The sequence below is a fragment of the Eupeodes corollae genome, chromosome 1 (genome assembly GCF_945859685.1).
Source record: "Eupeodes corollae chromosome 1, idEupCoro1.1, whole genome shotgun sequence".
Classification (NCBI taxonomy): Eukaryota; Metazoa; Arthropoda; class Insecta; order Diptera; family Syrphidae; genus Eupeodes; species Eupeodes corollae.
In genome coordinates this window covers 126,954,239-126,976,621 of record NC_079147.1, presented here as the reverse complement: position 1 = coordinate 126,976,621, position 22,383 = coordinate 126,954,239, and the positions used below count along the sequence as shown (strand labels likewise).

Genomic DNA, 22,383 nt, shown 5'->3' with positions numbered 1-22,383 from the left:
CTCCATGATGTGAAGCAGATGGCACCATGAATATCCATTCTGTCCCACGCTGATTTAATTTGTGGAATAACTTATCCCTCTTCCATTCTGTCCAAGTGCGCTTAAATCCCCCAGCCGCCCTAACAAAGGACGTACCATTGTCACTAAACATACGTTCACAATGTCATCGGCTACTAACAAATCGCTCATAGCATGCCAGGAATGACTATGGAGTGAGATCTCCTACCCATATCAATATGGACCGTCCTTATCTTCAAACACACAAAGGTTGCCACCCAAGTTCTCTTTATGGCGACTCGCTTCCTATGCCTATTCAATATCTTAACCACAAAAGGACCTGCATAATTGACCCTGGTATGTAGAAAAGGCTTGCCAACTTGCACTCTATCTGCAGGCAATTCTGCCATAGGTATGGTCATGGAATAATGACCGGATGACGCATCTCATCTGGCTTGCACGAGAGATTCTATCTTGCTATTCTCTGTCAGCTGTCCATTTGTTTGGAGAGCCACTACGTCCTTGCTATAGACATCTTTTTGAGCTCTTTTGATAAGAAGCTTTAACACTTTCTTTCTTTCATCAGCTGTAGGTGATATAGATGCCAGACCCATGCTATACCTTGCGTTGTCTTTTCTTGCGTTCCCTTGCTCTCAACTTAAGCTAATTTATGTAATGGAAAACATAACCAACACTACCTTTCGACTTTTCCAATTGAGAAGCATACTCTTCAATTGGCACACTAGCTTGCTGTTCAGGTAACCATATACCTAAAGTTTCCCTTGTCTGTGTGGTGTGCGCATTTCGCTTGCTATTATGGGCGATACTTCTCCTTTTTTTGGACTGACTGGCCAACTGTCTTCTTGCTCCACCAGCCATGTTGGCCCATGTTACTATAATTTGCTCTTAGCCAGCTATGCTGGCAAAATTCCCCTGCTTTAGTTTTCATATCATAGAAGCATAAGAGAACCTGTGTATCTGTATTTTCGATGTGCTGTATGTATTTAGCCATCTAGATATGCGAAGTTGTTCTATGCATTTCATCCCTTGCCATAATTATTGCCATCTTTTTCTTGTAGCATCTGGTACCTCTTGACCTTGCCGATAATAATTACTGGTGCTATGCAACCATTCGGATCATATTCCGTAGGCTTGTCAAGGATTTCTGGTGATTTTACTTCGAACGTAAACTGGTCTTGGTGCCTTAACCATTTCAGACCCAATACATCATCCTGCTCTTATTTATCATTAAAAATTACCTCTTTGCCAACTGAGGACAATTTACTAGCTAGCCACTGGCTATTCGATTTCCGCTTGCGGAGTTCGAAAGCAGCTGTTCGTAACTCCTTCTCCAAACGTCTTTCCTTGGCATCTCGTCCACATTGAATTAAAGCTTGTACCGCGTCGTATGCTGAAGCTTCTCGCCAGTAAATGTCTGCTGAAGATTCATTGTGAATCCCATTGATGCCTAGCCAACCTAACTTTCCGGAACATTATCTTGATGTCTGCACTAAAATCTATCTTGTGTCTGCGAAAACGCACTACTATTTCAAATAGAAGTTTCTCTCCCAGCTGCTGTATTTCGTTATATGAAATACCCTTAACCACCTTGCAGCTACAATCGAACACAACCCTGAATTTCTTACACACAATGATGTAATGCACCAACTTCCCTTGCTCTACTCTGGTCGCTTTGACCATATAACCAAGACTTTCGTATTTTCTCATAAAATTGACATACTTCTCTCTAAGAGCAGGTTCCCTTGATAGTTTAATTTCAAACAAAAGAATCTTTTCAATGCTATCGCTCTCGAATCTCCTATGCCCTGCTCGTCAGGCTTAATAGGAATCGTAACGACAAAAGGTTCTTCGCTGTCACGCTTTGCCGTCTTTGTGAAATTATCTTCCACCTCTTGCTCCTCTGGTGATCTAAACTTGTCATTCCCAATCTGATCCATTTCCCAAAGCAGCCGTACTAAACTATCGAAACTATCTACCTCAACACATCTTAATACAGATGTGTTTTCAACTTGCTATTCCCACGTGCCTTGAGAACTAGCTCCAAATGCCACTAGGCTGAAACTTTTTCTAGTCGCAGTCATTGCGCCTATCATTCGTGGCACGGAAAATACCATTAGCTTTGCAAAGAATTTCAAGCCCAGCAAAATACCAATAAGATGGATCAGCGAACGGAAAGTCAAAAATCTCACTCGCTTGCTGTATACTTGCTCGTGGAGTTAATAATGACCAATCAGTCTCCTTTGATAATACCAAGAAATCTTCTTCTATGCATATATCTGAAGAAAACCATGGCACTATCAAGATCGTGGCCCGTCTATTATTTTGCATAATATTACCTTCGATACCGGTAACCCTTTTGGTAGCTTGCCGTGTGAATATTTTAAAAACTCACCCTAATTCATATGGAATAAAATTTGGCTGAGACCCTGAATCTAATACAGATCCAACCGTCCGTCAACTTTATTATTTATCAATCACCATCGCGTTTTATGCCTTTCCTTACGGCAGTATCTGCCAAAGGGACCCTGTGGCTTGGGCACAATAGGCTGTTGTGCATCATTTTGAATGGACATCTTGGACACAGAGACTGAAAGCAAGCAGTCGTGTCATGCCCTTGCTTTAAGCAATACTCGCACAATACGTGCATGCGCACAAAACGCACCCTAGCTGCCTGGTCCAATGCACTCTATACCACTTCGCCGCAATATAAACCCTTTCACAAAAAACGCACCTATGCTGATGCCTGATTGCTTTGCTTAGTTTGCTCCCTTGCCAAATCATCGATGGTTTCTTTCCTTGCTTGTGCTGTCCTGCCGTATAATCTTGCTGTCCTTCACGCTCGCTATTTAATTTGTCCAAACGCTGCCTCCACTTATATAAATGCTGCCTTGGCTACTACTAAGCGGTCCCTAAATCCTTTCCATTTCGTTAGGAATCCATCGAACTCCTCCCATGTATTTTTTACCTCCTGCTGGGGAGGCGCCCGAATTAACACCTCTTTAGCCTGTCCGCTGGCCGTTTGCTTTGTAACTTGCTGCTCTATTTCACGCTGCGCAACCGCAGATATCAGCTTGCTGGATTTATTTTTTGTGCCAATATATAGTTCCTCGGTCTCCGCTTGCCGCTCCATCACCTCATCCACTCATATGGTTCGCCGAAAGCTGGCTCCAAATCTCCTCCAGACGCTCAAGTCGCACTTGCAGATCCTCGCCATCCTCATCTTCTCTCGCTTGTTCTATGTAACCTTCCATTATCTGCATTGCTTTAAAGCATGAGTCGTGTATTTTGTTATTTGCCATTTATGTATTCTGTAATAGATATATGGATAAGAGGTTGATCCCTGAAGCTTGTGTTAACTATTCTAAAAATGAGTATGTGCCAGATAAATACTATAAACTTGCTAGCTTGCTATTACTATGACTTGCTAAATAATTTAACTTTTTTACTTAGTTTGCAAAATCACTATCTGTGGTCGGTAGTCTTCGTCAAAGGATTTTCTAAGAAACCTTAGATCGCCAGCTTTGCCAATGCAGTCTTGATATATGATTACTTCTTGCTCATATGCATGTCTAATTATAATAATATATACTGCTCTTACCACTTGGCTCGTCATGACAGCTTTATCCTTTCGTTAATTTCCTTGAATTTTTATAATTCGACTTGCTGTACAATAATTGTATTTAGTTACTCGTTTCCTTGCCATCATAGTAACTATCCCTGCTGTTAGCACCTCGGCTCAATTGCTTTTAAGCTGGTATTTTAATACACTTGGCGGCTATCCGATAACTATGTTTGATTTCAATAACCATGCGCATTGTAACTCCTTATCCTACTTAACAAAAAAAAAAGAAATATGTGTCTGCTGGTGGTTGCAAGGCACCAGCGACAAACGCAACGCAAAAATTAAAATAGATATGCCTGATGGTGGTTGTTAAGCCCCAACAACTAACGCAACGAAAGAATAAAAATCTATGTATGTCTGATGGTGGTTGTAAGACACCAACGACTGAAGCAACGCAAAAAATAAAAATACATACGTGCCTGATTTTGGTTGTACGCACCTACGACTAAGACCATCGCAAAAAAATAATTTTTTCTCGGTGCTCAAGCAAAATATTAATCTACCTGTAGAAAAAAAAATGTTCACCAAGGTAGAGCTCTTAATATCAATTTTAAGTACTTGCAGTTTAAATTTAAAGTTTTCCCATTTAAAATACATGTAAAAAAAATATTTTCTTTTTCAAATTTCTAATGCTCGCCCGCTTTTTACAATATTTTGAATCGATTTTATGGACCTCATAGGGAATTTCACGCTCTTTAAAATTGTCTTTACGTTTTTTTGTGTAACTCGTAGTGGTTCGCCAGTAGGAGTCATCAAAGTTCAATTTTTTGAATGAACATTTTTTTTTTGCAATTTTTTTCAACAATTCGCAAAAAATAGTGAAAAAAAAAAGCTGAATCGTAAAAAAAAGTCTTTTAACAAATATTTGATGAATTTACGGCCATTTTTATATCTTAAAACGTAAGTAATTGATAAATATTAACCAATTATGCTATTTAAATTAATTTTTCTTATTTATAATAGTATACTATCGATATAATTCTCTACAACAACAACTTTTCCAGAGTTATTATGATTTCTGACTAAAAATAAATATAAACATATCACATCAATTCATAAAAAAACAACAAAACTTTAATCAAAACCAATAACAGATTACATTATTAGATAATATATTGCAATTTTAATAAAAATTTCAATAATCATAAATAAACAAGTTGATAAATATTAAATTATTTCGACTTTTATACAATTAAGATTTTATAGCTGAATAAAGCTTTTTTTCGCACGTTGGAAGTTCTTTTCTGCATTGTTGAACTATTAATAACAAATATTGTTTCTGACTTTCATCATACGTACCAAATTCGTTAAATTTTTCAATGAGTGCAACACACCGTTCAGCAGTATCGTTTACAACACGTAATTGTTGAAAAGTTTCATAGCAAGTAATATATTCTTCATCTATTTCCCAAAAATCAGGGTCAAGTTCTAAAAATTCATACGTCAAATTAAACTTTTCGAAAATAGTGAGAGATCCTTGATTCACAAAATCACTTATACTTTTAGATGACATTATGTCAACATTTTTTTTATCCAAAGTAAATCGAGAATTTTTACTATTGCTCGATTTTTTGTTCCTTATACCTGTAAGGTTCTCATTTAAGTACCATAAATGTTAAGAAAGTTTTTCTAAAGCAGCTTCTGAAACTTTTGGATGATGATTTTTATGCGCAAATAAATTTTGAAATAATTTTAAGTCATGATAAGGAGCTTCAATAGCACTTGTTGCTACGAACCATGCTTCAACGTAAAACAAAACAATAAATACGCAAACTTCTCGTAAAGCACGTAACTCTGAAGGGTTGATGTGAAATTGTTTTCTGAACATATATATTTTTAAACTGTATAGAGCTTTTGATAGCCAACGAGCATGGTGCATAGCGCCAGGAGCTCTAAATTTTATACCTCCGTTCGGGACACCTCCTATAAAAATGTAGCTCAACTTCAAAAGTTCATAATAATCATCTCTTGAAGCTCGATTCTATAAGAAATAAATTTTAGTCAATATTAAAATATGGCAATTGTTTACTTAGTGAGAAAAATAAAGCACAACTCAACAATTTTTTTTTCACTGGTGTGAAACTGTGCAAAGTTTTTCGTTTATGTTTTTATCTGTAGATGATCTGCGATGAAAGATAGTAGAGTAGTTTTTTTTTCGTTCAAGATATCTTTGATCGTTACATCCTCTGTACCAATATCAAATTTTACTTTGTCTATTTTTTCCCAATTATTTTTAAATCTGATAAAAATCGGTACATTAGGACTATTAGTACTTGGCCACGCTACTGCTGCTACATTTTTCAATATTATTTCGAAAATGTGGTGTCTACAAGCCAAATAATAACTCTTTGTTTAATTTTTTTTCTAATAAAACGCACGCACCGCTTTTATCACCTATTAGAAATAGTCAAAATTATTAAATAATTAAAATCACAAACTATTTAAAAAAATTAAATTAACAATTAAAAATCAAAAATTCTTATGTTCCTTTAATTTTTACAATTAGTCTATTTTTAAATTTATTTAAACTTTAAATTTACCAGTATTTACACTAGTAGTGTCAAAGCACATCCCTACTATACTGTCAGAAATATTCCACTCGTTTAAGGCTTCAAAAATGACTTCAGCTTCATTAGCTCCAGTAGACTCATCTAAAGCAGGTACACCGAGTAATTGTTCCACATTCATTCCGTAAACAACAATAGGAAGTCTTTCGACTTTTTTCGTTGGCTGATTGGAAAGTTCCGGAAGTAACTTACCGTCCCAATGGACGATAAGATTTTTCGCAGTTTCCTGTATTCCATCTTTCAAATTGCCAGCAACTGTTTTTCGAAACTTTAATAGAGCGTTACGAATAGTCGTGTAGCTAATATTATAATTGTCAATATCCAATCCAAGACTTATAATGACAGCAGAAATAATATGCATTGCACTCCGATTGCTAGTTTTAGTACGATCCAGTACTGCTACTAAAATTTCCGTCATAACGTCAATCTTACGTTTCCTTTTAGCTTGCGGAAGCTCATCTTCGTAATCTGACAAAGGTCGTTTTTCAGATTGATTTGATGATTGGCTACTTTCTTCACCAGACATTGAGAACTGCGATAATTTCTGACTCAGATCTACAATAAAAGTAGAAACATATTAATAATACACAAGTAGGTTACAATTGCTTAGGAAATAATTATTTCCGCAAAGATCATAGCAGAAAAGTATAAAATATAACATCCCAATTGGATAAATTTACTATTTAGAACGCAAAAACTATAAATAAATTATCAGTGTGAGTAAAATTCTATACTTACTTAATTCAATATTGTTGTTATCATCTTGTGTTTCATCCTGTTCATCCTGCAAAACTGATTGATCAGAAGATATAATTGAATTATCGTTTAATTTAGATATTAATGGTAAATATTTATTACTATCGTTTTGACGACATTCTTGAAATATTTTTAACTTCACTATTATCAGCAATATCAAATAATTTATTTAGCTGAGTAACAAAATTTTCAACTTTGTGCTTTTGATTGTCTGAAATATTGTTGGAAAAATACTGTTTTTAATGTCTTTGTATTCGTCATAAAACTTTTCAAGCTTCCGAATACTATTTCGTTTCGGTGTCGTAGAAATTCCAATTCTATTCCACATAGCCTCTAATTCATTGACAGCTTCGGTAGTACTATCGCGTATAGTTAATTTTAAAGTCGAATGTTTATACATAAATAAATTAATAACGTCACGGTAAGTAGGTAATTTGTGTTTATTTAATTCTTTAATTTGAAAACCTATCAAATAGTTATGTGTTCTATTACCAATTACTTCAGTCATCTTGCCAAAAACGAGGTTAGAAGGTTTAAAAAATGTAATTAGATACACTGAAGAATATTAAGGAACAATATTAAAACACTACACTATTTAACACAAGTAACGGCAGAAATTTTATATTATGATAGCAATTTGAATAAAGTTTATTGAAAACTTGGTTTATTTTGTTAGAATATTAGCGTTACTTTGTTGTCGGACTAATCACTTAATACAACAAACAATACATTTTGGGGTTAAGTATAACATAAAGCATCAAACCCGTTTACAAAGACAATAGAGTCGCTAACGTCATACTAATTAACTAGAGCAATCATAAAATTGTAACAAATGCTTTCCCAATTAAATAATTATCATTATTTTTTTACTTTTGTCAAAATATGCCATCATAATATTATTTAATGCAATTATTCAAACAGCAATTTCTACTTACACAACATTGAAGCAAATAAAGTTGACAATAAAAACAATTTAATTTAAGAATTTTGCTCAAAAAATTGAATAACCTTCATTTATATTTGTTGCTATATAACGGGAATGTTGAAAAATTGCAGAATCTAAGTTGCTTTGTTGTATATTTGTTGTTTTTTTATGAATTGATGTGATATGTTTATATTTATTTTTAGTCAGAAATCATAATAACTCTGGAAAAGTTGTTATTGTAGAGAATTATATCGATAGTATACTATTATAAATAAGAAAAATTAATTTAAATAGCATAATTGGTTAATATTTATCAATTACTTACGTTTTAAGATATAAAAATGGCCGTAAATTCATCAAATATTTGTTAAAAGACTTTTTTTTACGATTCAGCTCTTTTTTTTCACTATTTTTTGCGAATTGTTGAAAAAAATTGCACAAAAAATGTTCATTCAAAAAATTGAACTTTGATGACTCCTACTGGCGAACCACTACGAGTTACACAAAAAAACGTAAGGACAATTTTAAAGAGCGTGAAATTCCCTATGAGGTCCATAAAATCGATTCACAATATTGTAAAAAGCGGGCGAGCATTAGAAATTTGAAAAAGAAAATATTTTTTTTACATGTATTTTAAATGGGAAAACTTTAAATTTAAACTGCAAGTACTTAAAATTGATATTAAGAGCTCTACCTTAGTGAACATTTTTTTTTCTACAGGTAGATTAATATTTTGCTTGAGCACCGAGAAAAAATTATTTTTTTGCGGAAATGAATCACTCTAATATACATATACATATATGCAATATAAACCCTTTCCCAAACATAATTTTTGCACTTCGAGAATAAGTATTTATCTGCACAATTAACTCATTCGCAAAATATAAAATGGATGTAAAAACTCACAGCTTTTTTTTAAAGGACAAAATCGGCCCTATTGAGGTAGCCGTCGGAGCGGAATACTCTCCGATTTCCTGCGAATCGGAGACATTTTGCTTTAAGGTAGTTGTCCGATCAGCTTATCGGACATTCTCTCCGAAAAAATTAAACGCATGCAATTTGCATGCGATGCTTTGCGATTGTTTGGTTTTATTCTTGATAGATACAAACACAATTTTCCGAAGTCCTTCGACAAGTTCTTGTTGCGGAAAGTGTTTTCTTTTTTTAAAAAATAGTTATGTAAGTAAAACATCTTTTCCAACACCATGTTGGTAGTTTCCCTCGGCAAAAAATCTGAGGCAAGCTGCTAATTTATGTTCCGGAGTGACACAATCAGACCGATTTTTCTTGAATCTGGAAGAGAATCGGAGAATTATAAGAAGATAAGAATTAGATTAGACGATAAGTTTACTTACGCCACGTCCGATAGTTCACGCATATTACTTTCGTTTTGCAATGTTCTCATATTTTCTTTATTTGCGCCCTTAGCTCATGGGATTCAGCGTTAAAAAATAAATCAACACTATCCATTTCTTATTATTATTGCTCGTAAAAAGTCAAATAAATTAATAAAACTTATGCTTCAATAGCTTTTTTTCAATTTATTCCTTTTCTTTAACACTTCAAATGGAAACAAAAACATGTTTGAAATAGGGAGGGGACTTTATTCGATTGTTTTGATCGTTGCATCTAATTACATGTCTTAAAAATGCTAGCGCATTATAATTGAAAAAAAAGACTTTTTATAAGCAATAAATTACGTCCTGCTACCAATTTTTCATGGTTTAAAAAGCTTATTGCCTTTATTTTATAAAATATTATCGAAAGTATATCGCATTTTCGATATATCGTTTAATTTGCACATCTCTGCCTGGAATTTATATCCATCGCATTGCGTCTTCTTAAGTATGTAAAATTTCTTCCGTCAAACTTTATTCGCGTTCCACATTATCCACACTCGCAACGAATAAAATAATCGCGCGTACTTAACCTAAAAAATCATTCTTGTTTTGGTTTCTGTGGTGAATGATGTTCGGCTATGGCTTCATTCGCTCTCATGTGAAAGAAACGTCAAAATCGACGAATATTCGTTCATTCGTTGGTCGTGCTCATGTGAATAGTACTTTAAACCGGAATTCGATCTCCGAAAAAGGATGCGTTGCGGAGAAAGTTCCGCTCCGACGGTTACCTCGATAGGGCTGAATATTCGTTTATATTATTCGAATAATGCTTGATCCCAGTAAATAAAGTTCCAACTCAGATTTCTAGGGATGAATCGATAAAAGTAACTTCAAGTACATACTCGATACTTTTGATTCGATACCAAGTACTTTTGGAATCGATACTTTTGGTTGCGATACCAAGTAGGTATCGAATGAAAGTACTTGGATCGAATGCAAGTATCGTTTCAATTAAAGTGTATGTCTTTTTCACTTTATTCACTTTACAAGTTACAATTTCAGCTACTGCACTGCTTATGGTCAGATTCAAAAATCAAATAATTTTAAACCTAACAATTCTTACGTAATTTCGCACACACACTCAGCTTGCATGCATTTTTGAATACACCTTCACACAAAACAGTAACCAAATCACATACATTTCATACTCACCTGCACCTCCAATCAATTCTTTCATTCACTGAACACACCACAAACTTTTTCTTTGCACACACATACAGTCTATATGAATTCTTCAATAATTGAAATTAAGCAACTACATACGTAATTCATAGTCTTTCCTCTTTCGAAATTCGCAATCTCTTTCTCATAATATTTTTAGTGATTGTCAAATGTGGTTTGATTTGTACTTGGTTCATTTAATACTAAACAGAAAAATAATTAATTATTAAAAATGACTCCGCCAGTGTCAGAAATATGGATATATTTCACAAAAAAAAATAACGTAGCCGCGAGTTGCAAAAGGTGTTTAAAAGAAATAAAATATTGTGGAAATACTTCCAATTTACACAAGCACTTGAAGAGCCACAGCATAATCTTAACAAAAAAACATGGATTATCAAAGTATGTAAATTACATTCAAATTAGTTTTGTATACCTTGCTAGTATTAATTTGTATAAAATAATTTTTTTATTAAGGCGACAGCAGAAAGAATCTTTGGATCCAGGTCATTCTGCAAACCAAAAGTCGCAGGAAACTATTTGCATAGATGCAGATTCGATTCCTTCAACATCCTTGGCAGTGGCACGAACAGAAAGACGAATAGTAGAAGCTGAATCATCTACCCATCAAGAAAGCAAGAGGCAAAAGTGTCAGGAATCTCAAGATGAAGACTATAATGCAATTAGATCAGCATTTAATAGAATAACCTGTCTTAAGGGTATACAAATAGAATGTTAACAAGAACTAAATAGTTTTATAATTTGTTTTGTTTATGTTTGTTATTTAGATGGTGGTTCAAAGTGGGAAAAATTAACTCTAAGTATCCTGTTTTTTATATCCAAAGATATGCGCCCCTTTAACGTTGTTGAAGGAGAAGGTTTTCTGAAACTTATGAAGGAAGCTGCACCATTGTACAAAGTCCCTTCCAGCACATTTTTTAAAAACAAGCTTGCCGAAAAATATGATGTGACGGTTTTACAATATAAGAACAAAATTGAAAAAGCTAGTGACTTTTGCTTAACATTAGATGTTTGGACAGAGACAATGCAAGAAAAAAGTTTTTTGGGCGTTACTTTGCATTTCTTCGAAGGAATTACACCTGTTAATTCCAATATCGCTACAAGAGAGTTAAGTCAAAGTCACACAGCCGTTTATATCCAACAGGTCTTGGAAGACATCATAAGTGATTGGAATATCCCGATGGAAAAAATAAGATGCTTTGTTACAGACAATGGTGCGAATATGGTCGCAGCTATAAAAAATATATCTGCTCAACAAAATAAACACCTGCCATGTTTCCCACACACAATTAACTTAGTTGTCGAAGCTGGAATAAAGCATGAATCCGTCAAATCTATAATTACAAAGGTATTTTTGTTTCTCATATTTTTTCTCTAGATTCTAATTTTATTTATAATTCTGTTGTTTAGATAAGAACAATTGTGAAATGGGTCAAAAACAGTGTTAAGAACTCCGATAAACTGCGAAAGCTCCAAATTATTTCTGGAGATTCCCAAGGATCAACAAAAAAACTTGTATTGGACGTCTGCACCCGATGGAACTCATGTTATTACATGATAGAAAGGTTTCTGGAACTATCCAAATTTTGCTCCGATCTTCTTTTTGACGATTGCTCCAGCCCTGAAATGCCAAACAGTTCAGAAATTGAGATAATTAAACAGTTAGTAAAATTACTGAAACCATTCGAATATATAACAAAAGAATCCTCTGGTGAAAAATACACAAGTATCTCCCAAATTATTCCAATGTTGAACTGTTTGGCAAAGGAGCTGCTTGCATTCTCTTCAAATGTTGACTGTGTGAAATGTGTCCATAAAATTTTATATACGGAGTTACATCGAAGATTCCAAAATATTGAACATAATCCAAACGTAGCATTAGCAACCTTATTGGACCCTAGGTTCAAGAATCTACATTTTCAAGACGCCAATGCATGTGGAAGAGCCATCCAGAAGCTAAAAGATCTTGTTAAACAAGATAAAGAAATTTCTAGCAGTGAATCGGATGTGGACGAAACGCAGAAAGGTTTCGATTTCTGGAAGCATCACAAGGAATTGGTTATAAGCCAGAAAAGAAAAAAAAACCATACTAAAAGTGATTCGGTTTCTTCATATTTGTCTACTCCTGTTTCCAACTTAAAATCTAATCCTCTAGAGGAGTGGGAAGATATGAAGGCGTTCTTCCCTTCTTTATATAAACATGCAAGGATGTTTTTGGTGGTTGTCGCGTCTTCTGTGCCATGTGAAAGATTGTTTTCCAAAGCGGGTGCAACAATCAGCAAATCCAGAAACCGCCTAAGCGGAAAACACTTAGAAAAACTTCTTTTTTTATCAAATATTCCACAAAATGTATTTTTCGATTCCTCATAATTAAAAATTAAAATTTGAAAAATTAATTTTTGTGTATATATGTTTCTTGAATTTTTATTCGATCCAAGTAGGTATCGATACTTTTCATCCGATACCCAAGTAGGTATCGATACTTTCTTTCGATACCGGTATCGAGTACAAGTACTCGATACCTTGCAGGTATCGTTTCATCCCTACTGAGATTTCACTCTCGTGCTGGCTAACAAACAACTGAACAAGCTTCTATTTTTCTCTAATTCTTGTCATCTTCTCGTTCGCCTGCTAGTTGTTCGTGAGTATATATACTTATTTATTTTGTGTATCCCTCTATATAAACTATACTGCCGCTTGCTGAGAGTAGGTCAAAAAGTCATGTTGGGACTTGCACAAATATATTGTAAAAAGGAACGCATCAACATGCATTACCAATATAAAACCGCTAGCCGCTGTCGAGACATCTTGCTGATATTTACAGCTGTATTCTTCTTGCTGATCTGAAAGTTGAATTTTTCTTATCTAATTGATGTATAGGTTGGAGCTCACCATTTTTCATTTTAAATTTTATATACAACAATGTAAGCAAATGGGTGTTGGAGATTGAAACGTACGAAAGATTCCGTTTTTTATATGGAGTGTATCTGTTGGTGATGCAATTGGAAGCAAAGAGTGGGAAGGAAGATCGAGGTGTAATTGTGCAGCGAGATAGATGAATTGTTGATTTTGAGAAACATTTTACTTTTTCACTATCTGGAATTAACTAATAGTTTATAACAAGCAAAAAAAAACACTCGCCGACTTTATTTATAGGTCGCTGGTAACTATCCGCCAATGCTTATTTTTATAATTTATAAATTAAGAAAACGCAATCAATTTTGTTTGGTAAAAACGATTTACAAAAAACCCAATTTATTAAACACTATCGTGAATACTTTCCAACTTGTTATTTACAGCAGAGAGAAAAACCTAATCGAGAGAGCCAAATTTCCTAGTCTCCGTCCCTTCGAAACCTCTTATGCTCATTTTTTATAGCGTGTTGAATTTGTATCGGTGTATACATGTTTTCACCTCGATGTGCAGAGAGAGAAAAAACTTCAGTTGAGACATTTGATATTACTTTCTCTCCCTGGTTTTCACAAATGAATTCTAGCAAACAAATTTCGTTTGTCAATAAAATACGGTAAACGTAATAATAAACGGTAGATATTTATAAAAAATATCCATATCTACTGCATTTTCTGGCACTTAGTGTTAACGTAACATTTATTTGTCATGAATTACTTATTCAGCTTTTTTATACAAAAAAAAATCAATTATGAAATTTGGCTGCGATAATAATTACTTGAACACAGCATTTTCCATGTTTATAGTTATTCAGGTTAAGCCCTTAACATAGATTTGAATTTATCTATGAATAGCCCAAAAAGTTTAGCAAACATCTATGAATAAGCCAGAAAGCACTTTTAGAAAAACTGTAGTTACAAATTTAGCTAACAGATCTTACCTTGTCGCTATATAAATGAAAGATAAGAAATAAATTGTTGGAACTGGAAAACTTATAAAAATGATGCATAAAACTTAAGTTTTGGTTGAAGAACAAATTTGTATATTCTTTTCACAAAACCACTGACCTAGCAAGAATACAAATATTTTTGTTTTGTACAAACCTACTTTTCGGATTATGTAGCTAAACCTTTAAAAGCAACACACTAGCTTAGGGAAAAGCCTATCCACAAATCTTATGCAATGAAAATTGGTAACAGAAGTAACAAGTTGACAGTCTTTTCAGCATTTTGGAAATGTCGGTAACGTAAAGAAAATAAACAACGGGTACATACAAACAAAATAGGAATGTAAAAAAGAGATGAGTATATAAAAATGTTTTCAATGTTCCTGCGTAGTTTTATTTTAATGATCCATGTTTACATTCTTTAACTGTCATTTTCAATGTTCCTGCAACTCTCGCATCGGGAACTTTAAGTCGATGAACTCAGAAAATTGAAACAAATCTGAGTTTTGTTGTTTGCATTTTTTAACGGTCTGAGCGAAAATTAAACGCATAAACTCAGCTTATAATAAAAAAAAAAGTTTTAGTGCTTTCAGAGTTTTATGTTTCTAGGTCCTAATTCTCATTGGACTAGTGCACCGCCTAATTTATTTTACTTAATTAATGATTAAACAAATAACTAACTTATATTTGTCTAAATGCCTAGTTTAGAATTGTTTCTAAATCTTCATTGTTCTGGCATCTAACAAGAGTAATTAATTTCACTTCATATTCGAATGATATTACTCCCAAACATACACAATGAGAGTACCAACAAATCGTTCATCCACAATTTTGAATTTTCTTTGAACACCTCTGAAATGTGGGGAGTATGCACATCTTCTTGCATAAGAATTCTTTCCCCACATTTTTTTATACGGAGTTAATACATATGCAAGATTATGTGCAAATCGCAGCTTGTAGGCAAAAAGAGAGCTACCGTCGAAGTTGGTTTTCTCGTTTAGTATTTTCTCTCTGATTTACAGAGCTGAATGAAGACTAAAAAATATTTCCTGTAAGAACGAAGAATGCATCATAGACACAACATATAAAGACCGGAAATAAATTTGTCATTCTGGTTTGCCTACAAGCTGAAACGTCTACTTCACGCACCCTTAGGTCTAACATCAATTCACCACTGCTTACATCAATTCACCACCCTCTAAAGTCAATTCACCACGAAAATAAGGAATAGTGATGAGAAATTCTTAAGGGGTGGCACCTAGTGGGTACGACATTACCTATTGCATTTTTTGGGAAGAGTACGATAACTCAGACGGATTTGTATAGAACAGTTAAAAACAAGCATTTTTTACTATGGGAGCGGGTCTGTTTCCACCCATTTAGGAGGTAGGGACATTTTAAAAAAATATGTAAGTTAAATGGAAAAAAAATAATGGTGATACTTACAACTAAGTTTTATACATTTTTCAAAGCCAACACTTTTGTCTATTAGCTTTTCTTAAATCAAGTCAAAACTATGCAAATTAGAATAGAGATCTTACATTTTTAAATAATAATTTATTAATCCAAACATCTCAGATGCCATCTTAAGACTAAAATCGAAAAACATTTTTGCTGTTAACTGTCATTAAATATTGTTAAACAAAGACCTTATGGTTTCTTATACATGAATCACTTATTAAGAAAACAACAAGTTCCTACGTGATTGTATTGAAATGTAACATAATATTTAATATCATATTTTATGATCGAGAGGATCGTGCTTAATGCTTATTATTATATTTTGGTTCATATTTTCTAATTACTAATGGAGCAGACGTGTTAATTTGCATAGTTTTTGAAAAAAATTGTTTTAAGCTCAAAATTTGGGCAAAAAAAGTTAAAAAAAAGTTTTGAAGTGTAATTTTTAAAACTAAGATTATCTATTATTGTTTTTAGAATTCATTGTTCATATTTGTTTTTGATCAAAAACTGAAAACTAGATGATTTTATGTCTTCTTGTTCTTGAGAAAATTATCAAAAAAATATATTTTAATTAAATTATTGTTTACTTCCTTGGGTGTTTACGTAGTCTTATTTTGATAGGAAAAAGAGGCTGGGATGCGACCCACACTGATAACTTCCCATCCCGTCTTTCGATTTGTCTTGCTTAATAGTTTGTCTATATGTACTCGTATCAATTTTTACCAAATTTGCGTACTATTTTTCGCAGATTTTATTTTTTATGAAAAAACGGACTGTTGGATTTTTATATAAAAATCACTGAATATCGAAAACAATATTTTCTGTAAAATAAAATAATTTTGAAGCCAATATTTTTAATTTTTGAAAAGCTATTTGAGTCGAAAGTAAATTTTTACCAAGTTTTAGTGTTGTTTTTTTTAGAGTTTTATTTTTTGAAAAAAAAAACTGTCAATTCGATTTTCTTCAAAAGTCTATCGAATGTTGAAAACAATATTTTCTATAAGATAAAATTAGTTTGAAGCCAATATTTTATAGTTTTGAAAAGATATTTGAGTCGAAAATCAATTATTACCAACTTTTGTTAAAATTTTGTTTAGGTATTTAATTTTTTGTACAAAAACTATCAATTCGATTTTTTCAAATTTTTATTAAATGTTAACAACAATATTTTTTGAAAGATAAAAGTAGTTAAAAGCCAATATCTACAAATTTTGAAAAGATATTTGAGTCGAAAATCAATTTTTACCAACTTTTATAAATTTTTTTTAAGGTTTTTATTTTTTGTAAAAAAACTGTCAATTTGATTTTTCTCAACATCTTTCAGAATGCTTAAAACAATATTTCTTATAAGATAAATGAGTTTGAAGTCTAACTTTCAAGTTTTTGAAAAGATATTTGAATCCATATTCAATTGTTACCAACTTTTGTTAATTTTTGTTAGTTTTTTTAATTTTTTTATAAAAAAATTATCAATTAGATTTTGTTCAAAATTTTACTGAATGTTGACAACAATATTTTTTGAAAGATAAAAGTAAAATAAAGATAATATCACAAAGTTTTGAAAAGATATTCGAGTCGAAAATCAATTTTTACCAACTTTTATTAATTTTTTTTTTAGATTTTTATTTTTTATAAAAAAACTGTCAATTCGATTTTTCTTAAAATTTTATCGGATTTCGAAAACATTATTCTCCGTTGCTCAAAATTGTTTTGGAGATGAAATCGTATGTAAGTCGTTAAATTTAGGAGGTGAAACATTTTTTTTTCAGTTTTTTTGATTTAGAAAAAAAACCGTTTGATAGATTTTTTTCAAAAAATATACTTCCTTGAGAGCACGTTACAGTTTATTATATAAAATTTAATTCAAGTCTCAAGCGTTTTTGGTTCGTAATATACTTAGGGTTAACCAAAATGTTCACCTTTTTTTAAAACTGCTATGGTAAAAAAACCACCCACGCAATTTTCTTGAGAGCCCTTTCTGCATCTTTCTGCCTTATTATCTGTATAACAAAATTTATTTGAAGTCGATATCTCTTCTGGTTTTTGAGCTATGGAGGACGAAAAAAACGTCGCGAACGTACGGACGTACGAACGTACGTGCACACGCACCCACAGACATCTTTCTAAAAATCTTTTATTTCGACTCTAGGGACCTTGAAACGTCGAGAAATGTCAAAATTTTCAATTTGACAAATCGGACCCATTACAATAACTTCCTATGGGAAGTTAATAATCGAATATGGATTAAAGTATACCCAGGATAAATTATTTTTTCTTAAATCCAGCTTATTTAAATGCAAAAGAAACTTTTGTAAGAAGAAGAATTGGCAAGAAATTGTTAATTTTTAACTTTACTATATTTAAAAGTGTGTACTACGTATAATACACTTTTCAATTCATTTGTTGTGTTATGTAAAATAAACCTGAAATATACTAGCAAAAATGTAAAACACTGTTTTTTTTTTTAATTTTGAATGTAATATAAAGAGTTCTCATCCAGGTAAAATTAAACGTTCCAAAAATTATATTTTTGAATGTTATAATAATTCGTTTCTTGACGAATTTAAAAACGATGACTATTTCATAAAAGTATTTTGATAATTACAACACAGTGACCAATTTTTAAGAATTTCAATATAAGTTTAGTTTTTCAAACAAAAATAAATAATAAAAGTGTGACATCACCTCAACATCACACATAACATAAATGTTTTTTTCTTCGAGGTGAGTTTTTATACATTTTCGATAGGAAAATACGAACATTAGAACTCATTTGGACGTGTTTTTTTAAGTTGGTTTTGTTTTTTACTAAAAAGTGAGAATGCAAAGTTCGCACTCACACTTCAAGAATTCCAGGAAAGTATAAACCATTCCTGTAGGTACACTTTTGTTCCAAGGACACGACCAAATGAATTCCAATGTTCGCATTTTTACACATTTTCGATAGGAAAATACGAACATCGGAACTCACTTGGACGTGTTCTTACAAGTTTTTTTGATTTTTACTAAAAAGTGTGAATGCGAAGTTTTTACTCACACTTCAAGGATTCCATGAAAGTATAAACCATTCCTGCAGGTACACTATTGTTCTAAGGACACGACCAAATGAATTTCAATGTTCGCATTTTTACACATTTTCGATAGGAAAATGCGAATATTGGAATTCATTTGGTTCTGTAATTGGAACAATTTCCTATCGAAAATGTGTAAAAATGCGAACATTGGAATTCATTTGGTCGTGTCCTTGGAACAATAGTGTACCTACAGGAATGATGTATACCTTCATGGAATCCTTGAAGTGTGAGTAAAAACTTCACATTCACACTTTTTAGTAAAAATCAAAAAAACTTGTAAGAACACGTCCAAGTGAGTTCCGATGTTTTTTTTTCCTATTAAAAATGTTTAAGCATTTTTTCATTAATTTTTTTTCGGCTGACTTGGAGTTAATAAAACACTATTAAAATTTGCATTCGGGTTTTAATTGTTCGTGGAACCTATAGTTCCATTTTCTTTTTTATTATTATTTGAGTATATAAAAATCCATTCGTACACAAAAATTAATATTTTAAATCTAACAATATTTCTTTCTAATTGCGAAATCAATGGATTCCATGTCGCTTAGCATTTTGCCACGAGTTTGTTGCTTGGAATCTTCCTTGCTTTCCGTTGGAATTGAACTACACTGACCGAACATGAACTCCAATTCATTGGTGGTCAATTTTTAACCACGAAGCTCCAAGGCACCAATGAATTGCTTTCTCATTTGGCCTTCAAAATAGATAAACATTGTTGGCAGATGCTTCTCTGTTAAATTTGGGATGCAGGTGGTGGCTATCGACCGCAGGAACTGTTGCATATGGTGGTGTATGACCGAACAGAGCGGCACACCGTTTGTGTACAAATGCAACACAACCCAGATACCTTCTCCAGCTTTGGTCACTTCGTTGACGTAATCTTTTCCGAAAATTGCCCATACTGAACCGAAAAGAACCTTGTCTGCGAATGCTTGCATATATGCCAATCGTTTGTGAAGATATTCCTCGCGAACACTTTCGTCTTGGGAGTCTTCAGATTCGTCCATGTTCATGTCTTCGATATTTTTCTGCTTGTCACCACCAGTTCGCTTCTCAAAGGCATTCTCGGACATGGGTGGAAGGATACCTTTTGCCCGGAAGACATCATTCCATTCGGAATCTTCATTTGGATCCTGCATTTTTCAACAAATTAACAAAACAACAAATGCTTCATTTGACAGCTAAAATCAAATCTAAAATTCTCACCACAGCAATTTAATAACAAAAAAAAAAACTGTCAAAACAAGTTAATGCACCGCATCGAATTGTTGTTGGATTTCACTTTTCAAAATGGACGTAATGTCAAAATTACAAATACAACAATGTAAACAAATGGGTTTTGGAGGGTAAATAGTGTAAACGTGTAAAACGGAATGCATGTTCTTTTGTATGCTCTTTCACATAATTGGCGTTTTTCTTTTTTAGTTCAGAGCGGAGCTCGAACTGTCAAAAGAATAATTGTGTTTCTTTTTGAGCTCTGATCGTTCAGAGCTTCGAATTCGTGTTTCTTTTTTAGTTCTGAGCATGTTCATAGCACGCTCTGTGAGCTCAGAACAAAATAAGAGAGTAAACACAAACAATTTGATATTTGAAAGCCGGGAAATTAAAAAAAATATCGTCAAAACAATAAAGATGGCGGAAGAGGCTAGTCGCTTTAGTGTAGAAGGAAAGATAATTTAGAAAAAAACTAATTGCATATATCATTTTTATGAATCAAATTTATTTCAGGAGTCAAATGGACCAAATATATGACTGTTTTATTAACCAAGTTGTTCATAATTAAATCAGAGAGCTCTGAACATAATCTGCTCAGAACTCTACTCTACTCTACTCTGCTCGCTCAGGTTCTGCTCAGAGCTCAGCTCTGAACTAAAAAAAAAAAACGCCAAATACATTATTAGAATATAGAATGTTGAAGCGTAAGTTTAGCTAGCGATTGCTGGCTGTAGTGGTGTTAAACTCGTACGCTCGTGGTCGATACACATATAGTACTATTTTCGTGATTCTTAAGAGGGCAACGCGCCTAGTGGCTACGGCAACATTAGCTATTGCATTTTTATGCTAGAGGTCTTTCTGATTGAAAATGGCAAGAAATTGTAAATTTGTAACTTCAATACATTTTAAAGTGTGTACTGAGTATAATACACTTTCAAATTCAATAAAAAGTTATATTTGTCTGAATAAGACATTTGCTGTATTATATAAAGTAAACTTAAGAAAATATTAGCAAAAATGTTCATAAAAATTTTTTTTACAATTTAAATGCCATGTAAGGAGTTATGATCCAGGTAAAATTATCTTTTTTGAATGCTCTAATTGTTTTTTTTTTTATTTAAAAACAATGACTATTTTATAAAAGTATTTTAATAATTACAAAAAAGTGAACAAGTTTTAACAATTTCACTATAATTTAAGTTTTTCAAACTAAAAAACACATATAGTGTGATATCACCTAAATTAAGTTTACAATCTAAAATTCTCACCAAATACACCGCATCGAATTGTAGCTGGATTTCCATTATTCATTGACTTAACGTAAAAATTACAAATACAACAATGTAAGTAAATGGGTGTTGGAGATTGAAACGTACGAAAGATTTCGTTCTTTATATGGAGTGTCTCTGTTGGTGATGCAATTGGAAGCAAAGAGTGGGAAGGAAGATCGAGGTGTAATTGTTCAGCGAGATAAATGAATTGTTGATTTTGAGAAACATTTACTTTTTGAGATCGGCTAAATATACTCTTTATAAGGACCGGAATCTGTTATTTTTAAGGTTATTCTACACTAAGAACCTGTTTTTTTGAAAACTTATGGTAGGAATAACTGTGTCCAGGCAAAACGTTTAATGCCGTTGAAGAGTCATCATTTGGTTTTCTAGTTGTTGAAGCATTTCTGAACTGAAGCAGTATTTTGACTGAAATTAGGGTTATTCAACTCTAGTTCATCATGTTCTAATTCAGTATTTTGACTGAAACCAGGGTTATTCAACTCTGGTTCATTATGATCAAGAGTTAATCCCAATGGTATTTTGACATCACTTTTCTCATTCTTATGACTAATATTCACTAATTCTGTTGAATTATTTTAAGCCCTTTAATTTTTTGTATACATTATTAATTAGTTTGCAATAAACTTAAATCACTAGATAACTTTAAAAAGATTTTATTTAAATTATTTATTTTTAATGCAATGGTAAGATCAGAATTGCTGGCACATGCATTGCACTTTCAAAAACTGTTTAAACTTGATTTTACAATCTTTAAATGTTTTATGAAAAAAGTGTGCAACTTAAACAACCTACACAACAATACTTTCGAGTTGGAGCCGATGGCTTAAATGCACCAACTTATCTGTAAGATTTAGTGGGAAGAAAGCATGCTTGATGAATGGAACCTCAATATTGTTTCCCAAAAAAACCCTCTAAACTGCACCAACTGTACAGGAATTAGTCTACTTAACATCGCTTACAAAATCTTCTCTTCTCTGCCGTAATATGTGAACGTCTAAAGGCCATCGTC

General features: G+C 32.7%; 3 protein-coding genes across 3 annotated transcripts; 1 reads left to right on the top strand and 2 right to left on the bottom strand.

Annotated features, from left to right (window-relative positions):
- Positions 1-6,156: 6,156 nt before the first annotated feature.
- Positions 6,157-7,746, bottom strand: LOC129941991 (uncharacterized). Its single transcript, XM_056050784.1, has 2 exons — positions 6,946-7,746; positions 6,157-6,762 (listed from the first exon to the last, which is right to left on the bottom strand). The coding sequence occupies exon 2, from the start codon at positions 6,731-6,733 to the stop codon at positions 6,164-6,166; it is 570 nt and encodes a 189-aa protein (XP_055906759.1). The 5' UTR covers positions 6,734-6,762; positions 6,946-7,746; the 3' UTR covers positions 6,157-6,163.
- Positions 7,747-10,838: 3,092 nt separating this feature from the next.
- On the top strand, positions 10,839-13,020 carry LOC129944418 (zinc finger BED domain-containing protein 4-like). Its single transcript, XM_056053836.1, has 5 exons — positions 10,839-10,855; positions 10,927-11,091; positions 11,203-11,818; positions 11,881-12,806; positions 12,912-13,020. The coding sequence occupies exons 1-5, from the start codon at positions 10,839-10,841 to the stop codon at positions 13,018-13,020; spliced, it is 1,833 nt and encodes a 610-aa protein (XP_055909811.1).
- Positions 13,021-19,419: 6,399 nt separating this feature from the next.
- On the bottom strand, positions 19,420-20,173 carry LOC129942926 (viral IAP-associated factor homolog). The gene has a single exon (XM_056052079.1). The coding sequence runs from the start codon at positions 20,001-20,003 to the stop codon at positions 19,512-19,514; it is 492 nt and encodes a 163-aa protein (XP_055908054.1). The 5' UTR covers positions 20,004-20,173; the 3' UTR covers positions 19,420-19,511.
- Positions 20,174-22,383: the final 2,210 nt, after the last annotated feature.

Coding starts and splice junctions, on each gene's coding strand:
- LOC129941991 (XM_056050784.1), bottom strand. CDS start 6,733: ATGTCTGGTGAAGAAAGTAGCCAATCATCAAATCAATCTGAAAAACGA.
- LOC129944418 (XM_056053836.1), top strand. Junction 11,092..11,202: donor ACCCATCAAGAAAGCAAGAG/GCAAAAGTGTCA, acceptor AGAACTAAATAG/TTTTATAATTTGTTTTGTTT. Junction 11,819..11,880: donor TCAAATCTATAATTACAAAG/GTATTTTTGTTT, acceptor TCTGTTGTTTAG/ATAAGAACAATTGTGAAATG.
- LOC129942926 (XM_056052079.1), bottom strand. CDS start 20,003: ATGCAGGATCCAAATGAAGATTCCGAATGGAATGATGTCTTCCGGGCA.